We start from the raw sequence: 19,726 nt of genomic DNA on the forward strand, positions 1-19,726 counted from the left end.
TGGAAGCTTTCTAGATCCCAAAATCATAAGATATGATTCGCCAATGAACCTTAAAACTACTGATTCAAAGGCAAAATCGTCCAGAAAGTTCTCTAAATAAACATATTCCAAGATCAAATCAATATTTTGAGGTTATGTTTAATCTTTGCACAATTTCCTGTGTATCAAATTCAGAATAACAATGTTTCAAGCCTAATTTCGTTAATTGACTAGCGATCTTTTCGACTTTAGCATGAATTATTCACAAAATCGGTCTTTAATGAGGATTATTATGATAGTTTCCAGCCCAAAAATGAAAAATAAATCCAAAAAATCAGTAGAATTTGGCAAAAAATTCAACTTACCTTCAAGAAAGTCATCTTTGACATTTTCACTGATTTTCTTGCTCAGGAACAAGAGCAGAAAGTCACGCACAAGGATAGAAAAGGCCGAAAAAAGGACGCAAGTAAAAACTCATGGTTTAATTTTTAATTTTTTTTTTATTTACGACTTTTTATGTGTACTTCTTTTTCGAATATAATGTAATTTTTCAATAAAAAATCAGTTGGTTTTTCTTTGAGATATCAATATTTTGTTGTTTTTTTTCCTCACTTTCATTCATATATAAGTTTATATAATTATAGTCAATTCATATAAAAATTGTAATAAGTGTTGCGAAATAAATTATTAAATAAATGTTTTCTTTTGTTAAATTATATTTCAGGGTATTTCCTCGAAAAAAAAATTTCCTTGCAGTATTTTTCTTTCTTTTTTGCTTTCTCAGAGACAAAGAGAGAGAAAAAAAACTGCTGAATATGCAGAAATAAAAAAAACATTATTACATACATAGTTAAAAAATCAATCGTTTCCATCATAAAATATCTCTCATATAAATATTACAAGCTAAAATATGTTGTGTATATATAGTTTATATATTTTATCAAAAAAAAAGAAGAAATGTAATCTATTGAAAAATGTTCAATTTCCTCTGAATTTTTGCGATCTGGGATTTCACTTCAAGAATCAACGGAAAATTTTGTCACTCAATAAGATTTGGTATTTTTTATTGTTGTTGATTCATTTCAAATCATTTCTGGCTTCATTCAAAAATTAAGGGTTGATTTTTTCGAGAATAAATACAAATCAATTGTGAGAAATCCCAATTAACACATCAGCTAAACTACAAATCTGTGCTTATCTACAATTTTTTCTCTTGTTGCAGTAGAAATATATATATATATATAGATAAAAAAAAGTAAATGGATTCTTTTTTATAGTAAATTTTCTTTTCTCCCTGCGTGAAAAAAACGAGTGAGAGAAAAATAAATAAAATATGCAATAATTATAAGTGAAAAGAGGGAGAATTATACAATATACAAAAAAAAATTCATTGGACTTAAAAACTAATATAAATAAATTAGAACATATAAAAAAAATTGTCACACTTTATATTTATTGTGGTTCTCTTTTCAATTCTCTGGCTGTTTTGAGTTCTTTTATTATTATTATTATTATTGTCTACTGAATTGTTTCTTTTTTTCTGTTTTCTTCATTCGGAGGGCGTGGAACAGAATCCTGGAATGTTGAAGGGAGTCTAAGAGCGATTACAGACTAGTCGATTATCCACGGGAGGTTCAGCGAGAGCGCGAGTGTGAACAACAGTTCGCTTAGCCAGAAAACGCGATTAATTCTCTTGTGATTGATTTCCTGGATTGTTAAAATCATTAAATTCTTCTGCGAATCATCAATTTTCGCAATTTTAACGTAAAATTTCACGCTTTTGAAGTATGCAAATCGACTGACAGCTGAACACACCAAACACAGTGGCGCTAGTGTCGACAAAGAATAATCTCTGAGTTCAGCCACGAATTATGGCTGATCCATCAATTTGAGTGTGTAAAGACGCAGATCAACCACGAATTATCGCTGATCTGCGCCTTTAGACACTCCAAGCTCATCCACGGAGGATTGATCCCAGTTCCCGTCGATTCGAGGGTAATCCGCAAGTCTGCAATCGCTCTAATGAATGAAATGCAAAAATATAATATTGTTCAACTTGCGTGCGACAATTTTTGGAACACCATTTTATAGAGAAATAAAAAAGATATGCGTAATGCAAATTTTAAATAAGAATGAAAAGCATCGCTCGTTGGCAAATATTTTGGCCAACGCATCGCCAAATTATCTTCCAACGATCGATGCGCTAATGTAGTAAAATATATATATATAAAAGGGAATTTTCTTTTGCTTTATAGTAGATAATATTATGTACTTGTCATTACTCCGAAATAAATAGGTTTTTTGTATCGCTTAAAGTTTGTCTAAATAGAATATTTCTCGAATTACATATATTTTGGATATCTTTCTTTATCATTTACTCTCTCTTTCTTCAGTATTTTCTTTTCTCTTTTCTTTCCATTTCATAATCAATGCAAATTAATCATAAAAGGCAGCCAAGCAATAATATTTCATATAGTAAAAAATAGAAATATTTTGTATATCTTTTCGGCTTTATGCATCAAATTCACTTTTGCGGAAGACATTTGATTTTTCTCTTATCTTTTTTCTTCTTCTTCTTCTTACTCTTAAAAAAATTTTTGTATATAAAAATTTGTCTTTTTGTTTTTTTACTTTCATTGTTATTTAGAAAAAGAACAGCATTTTTTTCTTCTTCGTCAACTTCCATTTTTTATACACACAATTCTGATCTTTCAAGTTTCTCTTTATTGCAATTCGAAAGGTTTGTCTTAGAAAATATTGAAATTTTCAAAGGAAAAAAAAATATAAGAATTACTTGATATTAAAGCTATGTATACATAATCCATATATATAGTATACATACAAAATACACATTAAAATATATATATAGAAAAAAAAATGTTCATAAAATATAAAAAAGAAAACGTCTTTAGATGTTCTTCTATCAAAATACACAAAAAAAATCATTAGACAGTGTAGAAATAAATCCTTTGCAATGATATATGTACATTTTATACATATATAGCGAACATAAAATGAAAATATTTTGACAAAAAATTACAAGAAATAACCTAAAAATTAATTTTATTTCCGTATTTCTTGCTATAACACATACAAATTGCATATTAATGGCCCCTTCGATAACTTTATTTCTTATTTGTCTTAATTTTTTTCTTCATTATCTCAATCAATTAAATACATAAATATATCATTTTAAAATTTTAAAACTTTAAATTTTGGGAAAATGTGGACAAAAAGAAGAATTGAGATTAGAAAAAAGATTTATTAGCATTTTATATTTCATATTAAATAAAATTCACTGGCAAAATTTCCTTTTCAATTTCATTATGTTAATAATTATTAAATTATTATTAATTACTATTGACCATCTGGATGTTATTTAAGAAGAAGGAAACAAACATAAATATCTGCTTTCTAACTTAAAAGATCAGTCAAAAGACGACATGAAACAAGAATTCCTATCGCGAGAATTTCTCTTCCAATTTTCTTTCTTTCTCTGTTGTTTTTTTTGGTTAATGATTTTGTCCGATAGAAATTGGGAAATTGTGGCAGAAAACAAAGAAGGAATCATGTTTTTTTAATTCTTTAGCACATTCAAAAACACACCCACGACAAAACACAGCCGAAAATTCACTGTTTTCCCAATTTATCTCTCTCTTTTTCTCTCTTATTATCGGAAATATATATTTATGGAAGAATTTGAAGCAGAAAAGTGAAATTAATCAAAAAGAAAAGAAGAAAAATAAACTTAGACAGAAGATTTTTAAGACATTTTGACAATATTAATCTATAAACTAATATAATTTACACATCGTAGAAATCAAAAAAAAAAATGACACTCCATTTAACTGTTCTTGGTGTAAATTAATTTTTCAAATCATCACCATCACTTATTTATTACTAAATCAATGTATTTCTATCATTCATAAATTTGCTCTGTTGTTTTTTCTTTCCTTTTTTTTAAATTACTATCTCTAATATACCTGGAATCCCTTTTTATTTACATAAATAATATTTTAATTCAATAGTATAAAAAAATATTCGTGGTTATTTTTTCTTATCTCATTTATCACTCTTACCAATCAACTTTTTTTCAGTTAAATTTACTTCAAAAAAAGAAATTATTACTCTTGGTTATAAAACATTAAAAAAAGAAAAGGTTAACTTAATGAAACGAGAACATTGGTTGCAAAAGAAAATATTGATTCATTTGTCAAAAACTATCATTTCAATTCATCTCCAACTTCAATCGCAATTAATTCAAATAAGGCACAAATTGGGTGAAATACCAAATTTTCTTTTCAAATGAATTATATTCAAATGGATTATCGATAGTTTGCAATAAATTGAATATTTCTTCTATTAAAAATCAAAGAAAAAAAAAGTTGCATTATAAGAGGATACAAAGTTATATAAAGTGTAAAAAATATTGAAAAAAAATAGCACAAAATAAATTAATGACTTATGTTATTTCTGGATATAATTAAAATAATTTACGCTTTTTTCCCATTCATCGCTTTTCTATACTATTATTTACGCTTTCTTAGAATTCACTGTCTTCTCTTTTTGCCTTTTTGTTTTTCTTGTATAAATATCGCTCGAAAGTTATGACATATATTTTCTCCGAAGTCATTTTCCATCCTGGTGCTTTTTTAAAACATATATATTCTCACTGACTTTCTCTGTATTAAAGAACAACCAATATTATTAGCACTTTCTGATAGATTTGGAGAATTCTTTCCTTTTCGCAAGACAGAAAATCACTTTCTTTCTCTTTCTCTCTAGACATTGAGATAACTTGCCTGCGAATGGCGACTCAGCTTAGATGGCGAGATTGTTGAGGGAGTCAATGGTGGAGCTGAGCCGATTGAACACTGGGAGTCGCGTCTCCAGCTCTGGCGGAGGCGTTGCGACGGGGCTCAGCTCGTGGGGACTCTGCGGCGGACTGAGGGATGGTGGCTGTGGCGGCGGCGCCATGAAGCCACTTGATGGGAAGATCGCGTGAGCCATCAGCGGCCCATCGACTGCCGGCGAGGCGGCAATGTCGCCGGCACTGAGGAAGCTCGGCACGCTGTTGGTGGGCGACAGGGAGCCAGTGGGACTGGCACGATCGCTGCCCGTGGACATGCTGAGGGCCGGACTGAGTGGCAGAGCGCCGCCAAGTTGACCCGAAGCCATCGCGGCGGCGGCGCCGCCGCCTCTGTTCAGCAACACAAGACGCTGCTGCTGCAGCGCCACGGAATTCTGCTGATTCTGCACACCCAGGCGCGCCTCCTCGGCATTGTGCACAAAGTGACACCGCGGCCCGTACGGACAGTAGCCCACGCTGTGGAACGTTCGGCACAGTTCCGTTTTGTACTTGGGATGACGCTGGAGATTCCTCAACTCGTACATCCCGTGAGCAAATTGGCACTTATCACCGTATTTACACTCGCCCGCCTCCTCGAATGGTCGACAGAGTTCAGTCTTGTATCTGGAAAAATAGGCAAGAAGAGAGAGAGAGAGTGAGTTAGAGAACAATCAGGGAAATCTTGAGGTGATCTTTAAGCAAGTTAAGACTGAAAAATTTCCAATAGACATTTTTATCATCCCCAAACTTCGAAATGCAGTCAATTTTGCAACATTATTACTAAGTCTGTTATCAAAAAATTCCACAAAAAGAAAATATAGGGGAAAATGGGGCAGTGTCAGATACAAAATGCTGTTCCAATTTTAAGATTACTTCTTGCAAAAGAAGCTAAATATATTGCAATAATCACAAACTCTCGTCTATTGAGCTTCAGAAAATGCCTTTCATTGGGCATTTAAACGGATGGTTTTTCCTCTAAAAAAGAATGTTAATTAATATTGTAATTATTCTATAACTGCCCCTGACGGGGAGGTTTCGTGTCGACGTGGGGCAGTGTTAGAATGCACTTTTATTTACCATAAATTCCATCGTGGAATTGTTGAATTGCAAGCAAATGTTCACTTTGCTTTCTAATCTACACACTGAGATTGTTTAATTCCCTAAAAATCGCCTGTAAAGTACTATTTTCGCGACTTTTCTATACCCTTGCATGTTATGTCAAAATTTCTGTCATGTTTCACGCATTGCAACGCCACCAAGCGTCAGTAGTGGCAAGTTGATGCGCCGCGAAAGTTCAGCGCAAAATGTGTTTCTCGAAATTTCCGCTCTAATCAGTGATTTTTGCGTGTATTTCCTCACTTTTCAACGAACAGTAAAGGCTATCTTGTGCAAATTTCCGTCAATTGGGGGCCTTAAGGACTACAAACATTGTGTGAATTCCAGAATTCCAGAAAACGAAACTGCCCCGTTTGCCCCTATGCAATTTATCTTCCCAAATGGCAAAGATGATGCGAAAAGCCTTCAATATTCTTGCTAATAAACAAGGAATTCTTAAGGTCAAAATAAAACCAATTCACACGCGCAACATTCCTGTCAGAAAGATTCCTATGGATTCCAAGGGAAAGAATTCAGCAAGAGTGATTCACTGACTTTGGGATTTCTCAATTGCAAAACACACTTATAATCTTATCGCATAGGAATTAATCATACAAGCGGGTAGAAAATATCTTCAGAAAATCTCAATATCGTGCATGGGTGGAAAAAAATGGGAACTTGTGGTGTGTTTCTCAAGTGTTTTTCATATAGACAAGCATAAAAAGTCGTCAATTCATCAATATGAAATGCAAAAAAGAAAGAAAAAATCTCAACACACACTCCACGTGTAACTAAATCAGATACTAAATGGAAATTTGCACAATTAAGACAATTGAAAAAAAAACTCCATGGCATAATCAGCGCTAAAAATACAATGACGCAAGTCATTTATGAAGGAATTACTCATTTTTAGAGCTCACAAAACTAACAAGAAAACATTTTAAATAACAATACGATGAGAGACACGACATGGCCAGGTTCATGTGCATTATAATAAAATAAATAAATCCGCAAAGCGACATTCTTCAGTCGACATTTCACAAGTATTTTCTCTATCAATCGCCCAGTGTATTCACAAAACAAGCAGTCTTGTGCCATTGAATAGCTTCACTTCTGCTGCTCTTGCTGCCCTGAAATCACGCATTAACATTCGATGGGCCTCGAACTCACGACCGCTCTGCGATAAGAGAGAACACTCTTACAGATTGTGCCACAGACGCACTCTTACAGGTCGTTGCAACATTACAAATTCCCTATTTCACTTCATAAAAGCTACGAATGCACGCTGCAACCTTACGCTTTTCATAGCTTATATTGACGGCCGCTCGAGAAGGCGTTGCAAAGAGAAGTTTAGAGTTTAATAGGAATTTCAACTTCAGAATTTCAATTTCTGTTTCTAGGACAGAATTTTCCTACTTAAGCCCTGTTTCTGTTCATTTTCCTCCGCTTAAAAGTAAGAAAAGGTTCTTTACAGTACGTAAAACACAATTTTGGTGTTTCTCCTAAATTAATTTCAAGGAACTTCTAGGAATTTCGCCGCTGAGGGACGTTTTCAACGCGAAAAATAAATTAAACAGGGCGAAAATATAAATCCCAGTGACAAGACATCTGTTCCTAACATTGGGCGTGTTTCCGATCGGGTTTTTTAAGAATTCTTCTGTCCAGAATGTCCAGGGAAATGTATTTCGTACTGAGATAGAAGAAACAGACACCAAAAGTGCTTCTAAATGCTGTCTAAACGCAATTAGATTCCTGGCAAAGGATGTCCGGAAACACATAACCTCAATTTGGTGCAATGAAATGTGCACAAATAGTCATAAAAATCCAATAAATATAAGTTTATGTTCATAAGAACATCATTATTGTCTATTTCTTTGGTTTTCACGTGAATTTTCCAGTTTTTGAAACATTTCACGTCTCGCAGAAGATAAATTCCCCACATTTGTATAATAAATGAACCGTAATTTTGCAACACTTATTAGCGAAATAATATTTATGACAACTTATTAAAAATGGTATAGAGCGAAAGGATCAAAGGACACCTTGGAATAACATAACCTCAATTTGGTGCATGGAAATGAGTATAAATGACCCGAAAAATCCAATCAATCTGTGCAAATCAATCTAAAATCATCATTACGGTCTATTTTCTTGGTTTTCACGCGAATTTTCCGCCTTTTCTTGCCTTCATGCGACGAAATATATGAATTGATAGGAAATAAATTGATTATTCAATTCATATTTTGGACAGCTTATTTAAAATGTCATGATAATAAAGTTGCAACGACTGCTTGAAAAGAGCGTTTGTAAGAAACTCTGTGAAAAGGAGGTGATGATGTGTAAAGTGAGGTGAGCTCCAAATATTATACTGGATTTTAATCATCGCACTGCCATTCAACTCGCAACAATCCCGTGCAAGACTGACTCTCGAGATAAATCAGTAAATAAATTGAGAGAAACAACAATGTTAGTCGGAGTTGAATGAGCCAAAGATAATTAATTACGTGATTTTATACATGCTCACTCGCTGTTACAGATTTTACAAATGGTCTCTCTTCTAATATACGAGAAACCTTAATTGCAATCATCCGTCCGTCTCGGAGCAGTCTATCTCGTTCCGAATGTGCAAGACATTCAATCTATCTTGTGCATATCTTCGCTTGCACATTATGTACAGACATTTCATTTATATATATAAAAGCTCGCTATGTGTGTATAATAAATTCATTTTCAATGAGATGCGGAGAATGAAAGTAAAAATTGCAACTTGTCTCCAACATTTTACTTTCACTTCTTCGACTTATCTCACTCACACACACGCGCTCGCCGTGTATTCATTTTTCTTTCTTTTGCGTAAAAACACCTAGAGGGCATTCATAGAGTGTGGTAAGATGTGATAAAAAGGGGGGAAATTTTTATAGACTTTTGCTTTCTTTGGCCGCAACACGGAGAGAGTGAGAGAGAGAGAGAGCGAGCGAGGAGGACAGAGATGACACAGTTGATGAGGCCCCAGAGAGAGAGGCGGAAAGAGAGGGAAAAGAGTTGATTGAGCAGCAGCCACATTGAGAGTTTCATAACGTTTTCGCGACTCGATAATTTACCGTTTTCACTTTTCCAAGGTTTTTGTGTTTCTGTCTTTTATTATTATTATTGTGATTATGTTGGCTGGCTTGTTTGTTGCTGCACAATATAATGCTGCTTCTGAAGCGTGCGCGCGAGCGCGCGCAACAAGTCGCGCCATCATCCCAAATATCCCATACAAATAATGCCCTCTTCACTCTTGAAAACTAAAAAATTACCCACTGAGCAACAAGTTGATGTTTTTTCACTTTAAACCAAGGGGGAGATAATACGGCTAAACAGTGTACACCACTTTCAAACATTTCCGCAACTCTTCTGCAGAATCTTCAACACTTCTTAGCGCCCCTTAAAATGCATTCTCCATCGCTTTTTCCACTCCTTCAACTCTTTCTCACACTCAATTCTGACTTATCACAAAGCTAATCCGGGTTTTTCCATCTCAAGAAGTTTAAACTCTTCAAATCCTTCAGATTTCTGATCGTAAAACATGATTTTCACGCCCCTGAATTTGTTCATGAACAATTTCTGTCGTGATTTTCTAGTTTAATCTTCAGAAAATGCTTGAAAATAAATTCTAAATAAATTGTGAGGTTATGAATTTTGCCTTAAAATATACTTTCAACCTGGAAATTAGTAAAAAATGGCGAATATCATAATGTTTTCACTGAATTATTAGATTGATTTTGTCACAAATTGCCAAAAAAAACCTAAACAAAGAGAATTTTCTGAGACATTTTTGAGGTTATGGTTGACTTTAAGATGTTTTCTAACCTAATTTAAAGTTTTTTTCGAACGCAAATGCTTAATTTTACCAAGAAAAGAGAAAAATTCTCTGTTTAAACACAAATTAGATGATTTTGAGGGTTTTTTTTCACACATAACCTATAAAAATAGCGATAAAATTCAATTTTCTAGTCAAAGTAATAAGAAAAAATACCTCAATTTATTGAAACGGAAGCTTTTGCACTTTAAATATTCTTGTAAAGTAAAAATCGCGAAAATAACCAAGGCAAAGAGACATTTTTCTGCAATTAAAGTGATATTTTTGAGGTTATGGTTGACTTTTAGGCTCTTTCTCAATCAATATGAAGTTTTTTCCGCACAAAAATGCTCAAATCTGCCAAGAAACATAGAAATTTGACAATTTAATCTGTTTTTTAATTAAACATAACCTCAGAAAAGCAATAAAAGTGATTTTGAAGCAAAATTAATGAGGAAAATGCCTCAATTTGGTTGAAATGGAAGCTTTTTCAGTGCAAATATTCTAATATATTTTGCCACTTCCACTTCTAAACACTTCCTTTCAAGCCGTACACCACTTCCGACCGTAATATCTGCCCCTTGCTTTAAACAAGAGAGCCGAAAATAAAGAGAATTGAGCAAAAACATACGCATTTCCACATTTCTATGGGAATATGAAGTCAGATCGAATGAAAATTACACATTAACTCGTTTCCAAATCATACTTTTTCTTTGCTTGATCACTGACTGATTTGATGAGACGATAAATTAGTTAAAAAAAAGACGACAGATATCAAAATTTGCTCACACTTCGTGGAAAAAAACATGACAATCATTGATTCGCAATAACTTCACCGACATTCTTTTTTGTCTGTGTCTATTTCATCAATTTTCCGTAAGAAAATAAAAAAAACGTCTGAAAGATTGCAGAAAAACTCCGATTGCATTAGACAAAATCTCGTGAGAGATTGGATTTCGTGAATCTCCATCGCGATTAATCACATTTCATAAGATTTGACAGAAATTAGAAATAAATGTCAATGAATTCATCATTTATAATTACACACGCATAACATCATCCACAAGTCACTCTATCGCTTCATATTAATAACTCTTCATCGCATTTTTTTACACACACAAAATAATGAGTGTAAATTAAAAAAAAACCTAATTCAACAGGTGAATTAAAGAGTATGGAAAGTCACAAATTACGTCAAAATCATCAAAATACCTTCTAATCGTCATTTAAAGTGATAATATTGCTCTGTAATAATTATTTTGTGAATATTTCAGTTGATTTTATTGGCATTTATTTAAAAATTTGACTGAAAAATAGGAAAATTAATAGAAAAACTGAAAATATTACATTCCCAGGAGGATTTTTAATAGTTCAAACTTTGAATCAAAGTTTCAAGTGAAAGAATGAAAAAATATGACAAATCTAGAGTTAATATATTTATCAAAGAGGCGTTTTATGCATTTTTGACTACAATTTGAGCCAATTTTTTCATAGTTTTCGATTCATCCGTGGAATTGAGATCGATTCTACCGTTCAGGTAATTGAAAAACACACAATAAATGTTTCATTGGGTGTAATTTTTGTGTTATTCTAATCTTCTGTCCAATAAAACCCACTCAATCGAGTCGTGATGCGTCAAAGTGATCAAATTTCGTGCTAAATGCAAATTGCCCACCAATTATCTGGATTGTGACGCGAAAGATGAAGAACTCACCTTGAAGTATTGACTTGAGGTAGTGGCTCCGACTGTGTCCTCTCCAGTTTTCGGTGACCGCCCAGATTCTCAATGATGGTGTTGACAAACGTGGCCACATTAGCACCATTTGCAGCAGCTCCAGCGGCTCCATGGGGATGACTCACGGCCCTCTGCAGTGCACTGTGGAGGATCATCTTGTGATTGTGCTGCTGCTGGTGTTGCTGCGCCGCCGCCACAATCAGTTGCTGCTGCAGAAGGGAGTGCTGCGGAGGCGCCCCATTGTGCGACAGTGAGACACTGTAGTTCTTGTTGCTGCCACTCGGAGCACCGCCGATCACATTGTTGTTGGTGGTGTTCGCGATCGATTGAATACCACCCCCACTCACGACATTCCCATTCGATCGTGTCTGATTCTGACTCTGCAAACGAGATTGAGGAAGAAAATAAGCCGTGGTTAGCTGAGCAATCAATCAATTAGAGCGATTATAATATACATAAATGAAAAAAAAATGTTTAATTATTGCACAACTTCTTGTTTTTCTCTCTCTCTCTACTCAATTTGCAACAATGTAATCTTCTATATGCTTCAAAGGCCATTAATTGTGCGAGGGAGAACCAGTGAAAAATAAGAGTTCATTTAAAATAAATCACGCAATAATTGAGAGTGTCAATTTATTTAACTCTTTTTTTGACACAGTGATGTGTGTGGGGAAGAAGAGTGGTGACACTGGAGTTGATATTTTGATGCTAAATCATTTGGCGCCATAGCGCAGTGTGAAAAATATCGCCGCAAGGGCTCTTTGGCTATTTTTCTGACCCACAAACAACTAACAAAACTCACTTGCCTCACCACAAACTTGCTCTCTGATTAACAAATACATTGCCGTTTCTCACTAGTTTCACTCTTTTACTACTGGAAAATAGCGTCAATATGTATCATTTCCGTACATCACTGAATTCAGGAGGAAAATGCTTTTCAACCCACAAACTGTCCAAGGGGAAGATAATACAGTCAGAAGTGGTGTACAGCTAAGTGGAAGTGTTCAAAAACTCACAATCTTCCTTCCCTGAGTGCTTCTTTTACCGCCAAATCATCCCGATTCTTTGGGTTTCCTAGAAACAATCCTTTTCTAGGTTATGTAGCAAATTACGGACAAATTTAGTGAATATTTCGCACTCAAGCACATCAATTCTTACGATAAAGTTACCAAGATTGCTAATAATTGACAGAATTAAGCATTTTCATGCGATAAGTATTGATTTTTTGAGTCTTTGATGCAAAAAAACACTGCGAATTGTGTTGATGTCGAACATAACCTCAAAAAGAGTACTGTAAACCACTTTCTACAGCAATTTTGAGTTTAGTGAGTATTTTATAATCTAAAAAGCTTCCATTTTCAGTATTTTAAGACCTTTTAGTGATCATTTTGAGGTTATGATCGGAAAAGACGCTCAAAAAAACGGTTTTCAGTGGATATTTTGAGAAATTTTCTATTGAACCGTAAACAGTCTAAAAATTGAAAGTGCTGGAAGTGTTTTGGAAGTGATGTACAGATTAAAAGCATATTATCTCCCCCTTGAAAGTGCCAACAAACCATTTGATTGCAGTTTCTTCCCTGCCAAAGACGATAATTTATCAACGAAAGAATTTCACAAAACCAGTTAAATTAAAACAAAATTGTTTAAACGAGAAAAGTCTACGTTGTTCTTTCAGCAGAAACGTTTCTATCACAATTTTCGTGTTTAAAAAAAGAGTCTTGCACTCCTAAAGATGACCTCTGAAACCTACGTAATAGAGCAATAAATTACAGTTCTTGGTCGTGTCAGAAAGAAATACACAAAAATCAGCACATTTCCCCCAGCTTTAATAGTGTATATAACCTCTTAATCAGCCCATTTAAAGATAATAGTTGATTTACGCTGCAAGTTTAGCCTGTTTATGACTTGTTTTTCCGCGCGACAAATTCCCGGGGAAAAAAATAAATCCGCATTTCTCACCCACGTTTAGACATACTTGAGCTATTTACCGTCACATTTTTCCTTCTTCCTCCTTTTCCCTGATACAAAAAGGAAGAAGGCAGAAAAAACAATCACAAACAGCCTATCAATAAATTTCAATCAACATGCAATGTGAAGTAAATTTCCCATTCCTGTTCGCATGATTACCACACAAAGTTATACTTTATTTGATAGGCACCAATTATTACGTGATTAGAGGGAAATGAAAATTGAGAGATCAAAAGGCGCGAATAGTCAATTTGCATTTCGATATGAGTCGCTCTTTAGCTTAAATGTCGCACGCCTCAGCACACGCCCTTCCTTCATAAAAAGCAAAGAAAATACTTTCACTCTCGATATGAGCGATATTTTCAAGAGATGATATTCGAGCTTGATTAGCAAAAACAGTCTTGATTTCATGCTGTACTCTTAAATGTCACATAAACACTTCTTTTTCTAAGAGAGTTACTCAATTTGCTCCTTTTCACGTTGAATTTATTGACGTTTTCGACACTGAACGACAGTTATCGACACAAATTGCGTCCAATTTCTTTCTTTCAGCACAATTCAATTGGAAAATTAAACGGAACTGGACTAATGAGTCCCTAGATTGTCGATTTAAACTACTTTTTGCCTAGAATTGTGTTAAAAATGAAAATTGTGAGCAAATCGTATCGATAACTGTCGATAAGTATTATTCCACTACGTAAAAATGACGGTAAGTCAGTGAATTTACCGACATTTGTCGATACAGAATGCTTTTTAACACAATTTAAGGGGAAAATAAAGCAAAACTGGACTCATTAGTCCTTAAATTGTCCAGTTTATCTATATTTATCGCCTAGAATTGTGTTAAAAATGAAAATTGTGCGCAAATCGTGTCAATAACTTTAAAATAAAAAGAAACAAGTGGGATAAGACGCTAAGAAAATTATTCCACTCCGTCGAAATGTCGGTAAGTTAGGGAACATACCGACACTTATCGATACAGAATGCTTTTAAGACAATTTAAGGGGAAAAATAGGACAAATATTGACTAATTAGTTTTAAAACTGTCGATTTTAATCAGTTTTCCCCCAAAATAGTGCAAAAACTGGGTCAAAATAACCTTAATAAAGCTAAAGGAATGAGAAACTTGACGATTGTTTACATTGAACAGATAAATTTTCAACAATGTTAGGATTCTTCAGAAGGTAATCGTGATGAGATTCAACCTCCTCTTCAAGAATCAGCAATTATTGATCGATTGGACGGATGATAAGGTCATCCTGGGACGTTTTATCAGTACTTAATCGACAATTCGGAGAAATAATCCCCAAACAAACATCAATAGTTCCCCTCAAGTGCGCGTCACTGTGACGTTTTCAAGGGCCGCCAATCGCCAGAAAAAGACCTTCGAGGTCCCGCGCAGGGTAAAGTCATCTGATGGAACGTGCTAAAAGCTGTCTAATCGAGAAGGCGTAAGTGAATGTGGCAACGCTTCGCTTCGCTCCCAATTCCGGGAGTCACCAAAGTGTGGAAAGAATTCCTCAACTGAGTTTCATTCAATTTTTTTTTGCACAGAATTTGTATAGTTTAAAATTTGTCTCTCTCTCTCTCTTTTGACAAATTTCTGTTTCACTCTCTCTCGCCACACATCCATTGTTTCTTTTCTATCATGTCCACTGTTTGTTGCAACTGAAAAATATCGCATTATTTTCTTTCCCTTTTTCTGAGTCACACACAAACACTCAAACCAAAGCCACGAAAAGTCCAGCAATTATTATTGCTTCTAAAACAGCAATTTTTACTGTATTTCTTCTTTTTTTCGTCACTGTGTCGATCTTTTTTCCTCCTCTTTCCCCTCTCTTTCTTTCTTTCCTCTACTGTCTTCTGTGTTTCATTTTTATTGTAAAATAGAAAGTGAAACTGAGTGCGTAAATTATTGTAATTGCTGAGGGTGGGAGACCAGACAAAAAAAAGCGCGCGCGCGAAGAGGAACAGAGAGAGAGAAACAGCAATTGAAATTATTGTACAAATTTGTACGAAACAATGAAAAAAATGAAGAAAAAGCCTCAGAGAAAGATAATTCTTTAAATTTGTTTTTGCATTTCACCTCGTCAGGCAGCAACATAAAGAGAGAGAGACACTCTTTTGTCACCACTGCCTTAATTGCTTTTCTAAAGAGAAAATTCTCCAAGTAAATCCCAACAATTATTCCATTTATATGCTTCCGTTTTTCTTTTGGAGGAATAAAAGGCGAAAAAAATGCTTCAAATCAGTCGAATTTGAAGATCATCACTTTTCAAAAATTTCACTCCTTTTGCGATTTCGATGCATTGCCTTTCAGGGAATTGTCACATAGATGTGTTAAATTGAATAAATTGAGTCATCGGACTATTTATGAATCAAATAGCATTCATAAACTGACTATTGAGTTAAAGATTTCCAAACTTTCAGCACAGAAAGTCACAGTATTTTTGAAAGCCATCATTTTTGTGCTATTTTCATTGATTTCTAATGAAGTTTTTCTACTACGCTGAAATATCGGTAAGTTAGTTGAACTTACCGACACTTATCGACACAACATGTGTCAAATTTCTTCTTTTTAACACAATTTTAGGGGAAAAATAGGATCAATATGGACTAATTAGTCCTCAAAGTGTCGATTTGAACTCATTTTCCCTCCAAAATTGTGTAAAAACTTGGTCAAAATTCATTGTCGATCATTTTAAAGTAAAAACAAGCAAGTAAAATATGACACTAAGTGTAAAATTTCCCTGCGCGTGTTCTCTTGGAATAATTGAAAACATGGAATTACAGAAAAACTATATATTTCCTCGCTATGTGTTACAATAACATGGGAAATTACACTCGAGTGTTTCTCGCTTCAATCAGCAATGAATTTTCCAGCACTTTGATGAAGTGAAAATCGCATTTTTGCAGCACTTCTTAACTATTTTTGGTTGAATATATAGTATTTCTTGAGAGCTGAGCCAAGAAATCCACCTCAAACTCTTGCTTAAGTCAGCAAAGAAAATAAAAACAATTTTTATTGTATTTTCTTTTAATTATCCCAATTAGAGAGGACAATTATCTTATTTATCAGTGAACACGTCGACAATTGAAGGTTTTTTTTTATTTTCCCTCTCTTCGCATGTTGTTATTTTCTTCTCACAATCTTTTTTTTTTTCTTTCTCAATTGAACACAAAAACATGGGCAAAAATAATAGTAATAGAACGAGAACAGCTAAATAAGAGAAAATAATAGGTTGGTTTGAAGTGAACAATTTTAAAAAGTCGCACTAAACGGAAATTACAGTCAGTTTGAGGCTTTTGATATGTATTGCAATTGATGAATCACAACACAAATGTTGTTTGCTTACTTTTAAATTATTTACCTCGCCGTCTCGCTCTTTCACTCTGTCTTTTTCTCAACCATTTTTTTCCCACCTTTAATGCATATTCTATGCCTAAAAAGCCTATTCAATGTATTTGGGTAGTTCCAAAGGTTTTTTTCTTTTTCTCTCTTTTTCAGTTTTCAGCAATATTGTCATTCGCCAACTTCAGTGTCGCCATTGAATTTGCAATATTTTTCCCAAAGAAAACTTAAAATATTGGCATGTTTCCTATGCTATGCAAACCCCAAAAACCCTTGGATATTGGCGAACCTTGAGACTTCACCAACAAACGCAAGAAAACACAGAGAGAAGAGAAAAAGGTTACTTTTGCAAATAATATTAATAAATACAGACTTTTCCGTTCTAGCGCACAAAAGTATAAAAAAATACTTACCTTGAGAAGCAAATCACCGAAGTCATAGTATGCCGTCTGATGCATTATGGCTGTAGACATCTTTGTCACTTTTTCAATTCCCTTTGTCAATCGTTGATCTACCTGGGAATACCGCACTTCTATACGACCAGCAAAGATCTCTTCTCAGAATTTTCGTGCCTCTCCTTCTCTCTCTCTCTCTCTTTCTCCCTCCACAAATAAAAGGACTTTAGAAACACGAGCACATTCACGAACTTCTGTTGAAATTGCGAAAAGAACACTTTTCTCCCTCCCTAATTAGGTTTATATATATGATTGCTAAGAAAAAAAAGCTATTATTGTTGCTTCAGTTACGAGATCGGCAAATCACTGTTAGGTTATCTTATTTTTCCGTCGTTTTTTTTTACAAAGAGACAATAATTTAAACTTTTAATTTAATTAAATAATTTATAGTGTTAAATTTCTTCACGATGTTTTTTTTTAGGCTTTTGTTTTGTACCACACTCTTTTTTACTGTACAAGAGACAAACACACGATTTCTTCTCCTGTCGTCGTCGTGGTGTCCAAATATTGTGTCGAAGTCACTCTTGCTTCTCCGCTGAATTCTTCCTTCTTTTTCCTTCTGACAAACTCGTGAAAAAAACTTGTAACTTTTCTGCATTTACATAGAAGCTGATTTCTTGTCAAAGACTCTTCTTGCATTGGAGAAAGAGATCTTTTTGGGGGTTGTGTTGTGTGATTTTCCTCACTTTTGAAAAAACTATAGCCGTTTTCTGCAACACAGAGAGATCTGACGATGGTGGAAAAATGTTGAAACACTCGAAGAGTTGCACAAGTTTTTCAACCTTATTTCAGAGAGTCTTTGAGAGCATGAAAATTTGCTCTCCTGTCCTGGTGTTTTCTGTCTCTCTCTCTCTCTGTCTCTCTCCTTTTTTTGCAAACCAACAACAACAACAAGAAACCCGAAAAACTTGCGTGAAAACTTGTCAAAGAAAAAGAAAAACTCGATTTTTGCTGCAGTGCTTTTTCTCGCCGTCTTTTTCTTTTGCTTCTACTTCTTCACTCAAAAAAAACGTATTTTTTTGTTGTGTTTTAAAATAATATATGCTGGCAAAGTATATTTGAAATATAGGCGACGAAAAAATGAAAACAAGAACGAGTTTCAAAAATTTTTGTAGTGTTTCTGAGGAGGCACCAACTTTTGTGAAGCTAGCTCGACCCCGTTGAACGTATTTGCAGCGCGCCGTCTGTTTCTATACTGATTTTGAAAATGAAACTTTGTTCTCTCACACGCCGCTTGCTGTGTTCCACACGCACACACGCGTCCGCACACACAAGCTATCCAAGTCGGCGGCTTCCATAACTCCACATCGTGGCGTCCTCTTCGCGTTCGCGCTTACGCCACTCGCGCCCTCTCTCACTCACTCTCGCTCTCGGGCGGCGATCGCTCTCGCACACACTCGCTCGCCTGCTGGATCGCAGCTCAGCAATGCCCGAGTACATAACGAAAGCGATAAACATGCAACAAGTCACACCACACCGCGCCATCTACACCACACTGCTGCCCTCTTTCGCCGTCTCGCTCGCACTCACGTCGCCCCGTCGCTTATGTATACCCAAAGAGTAAATTATGCGTTGGATGTGCTGCCTGATCTACCAGTTTTTGCCTCTCTCTCTCTCTCTCTCTCGCCCTCTTCCTCGCTCTTCTCTCTATATGCACATATCTACACATAAAAACACACATTTCATATTTACATTATATACCACACTATATCACAGTCGTAAATAAATAGAGAGAAAAAAACTACACACTTGCGATGAACACATTGGAAACACCATGAATTCAGTATAAGCAAATGAGATTCTCCGGTTTCTCCTAAGACAGAAAATTATCTGAAAATTTACTTTTACTGACGAAACAACGCAAAATCCAACGGTTATTCAAAAGCAGTGACGCAGCTCAGAAATATTAACACTGTTCGCAATGTTGTGGCGTCCACTGTAGGAGAATAACTAAAGAAAACACCATAAATGTGTCTGGAAATTGTAAAACCCTGCAGGAGGTGCAAGAGAGTCATTTTGTGTTGTGCATTTCATGTGAATTTTGGGTGAAAAAAGCATTTTTCTGAAATTGTGACTGATGAGAGGGCTTTTCTCGAAAGAGAGAATCCCTGGCCTTATCAATATTTGAAAATCTCCCCAGAAATGTCTTCGATAAGCCTCAGCGCCATTTCAAGAAGCAACAAGAAGTAAATAGATAATAATTTTTTCATGTTTTCACTCTTCTTCTTCAGGTCTTGAGCTAAAAATCTGGGGATTAGAGTAAAATACACTCTGATTAGCCACCAATGGAAGGTTGAAGGACGGAGTTTTGTGTGGGAAAATCTACGGAAAATTAGTTGGAAAAATTGAGAAAAGACTTTCCTTTCCCATCTTCTGAATCATTTGCTAATCACCAGGGATTTTCCGCTTACTATTTCGCAATTTCATCAAGTTCTCTTCGTATTTCATTCGA

General features: G+C 34.8%; 1 protein-coding gene across 1 annotated transcript; it reads right to left on the reverse strand.

Annotated features, from left to right (window-relative positions):
- Window positions 1-2,549: 2,549 nt before the first annotated feature.
- LOC132263898 (protein TIS11) lies at window positions 2,550-18,459 on the reverse strand. The gene is made up of 3 exons (XM_059763914.1): window positions 17,233-18,459; window positions 11,479-11,879; window positions 2,550-5,452 (listed from the first exon to the last, which is right to left on the reverse strand). Exons 1-3 carry the CDS (start codon window positions 17,290-17,292, stop codon window positions 4,801-4,803), a joined length of 1,113 nt encoding a protein of 370 aa, XP_059619897.1. The 5' UTR covers window positions 17,293-18,459; the 3' UTR covers window positions 2,550-4,800.
- Window positions 18,460-19,726: the final 1,267 nt, after the last annotated feature.

This window comes from Phlebotomus argentipes, unplaced genomic scaffold (genome assembly GCF_947086385.1).
Source record: "Phlebotomus argentipes unplaced genomic scaffold, Phlebotomus argentipes genome assembly contig_39, whole genome shotgun sequence".
NCBI lineage: Eukaryota > Metazoa > Arthropoda > Insecta > Diptera > Psychodidae > Phlebotomus > Phlebotomus argentipes.

What these genes read in the sequence shown, in the direction of transcription:
- LOC132263898 (XM_059763914.1), bottom strand. Translation starts at nt 17,292, where the DNA reads ATGTCTACAGCCATAATGCATCAGACGGCATACTATGACTTCGGTGAT. An exon ending in TCGGTGATTTGCTTCTCAAG is followed by an intron (nt 11,880 to 17,232) that starts GTAAGTATTTTT and finishes TCTCGTTTGCAG; the next exon opens with AGTCAGAATCAGACACGATC. An exon ending in CCTCAAGTCAATACTTCAAG is followed by an intron (nt 5,453 to 11,478) that starts GTGAGTTCTTCA and finishes CTATTTTTCCAG; the next exon opens with ATACAAGACTGAACTCTGTC.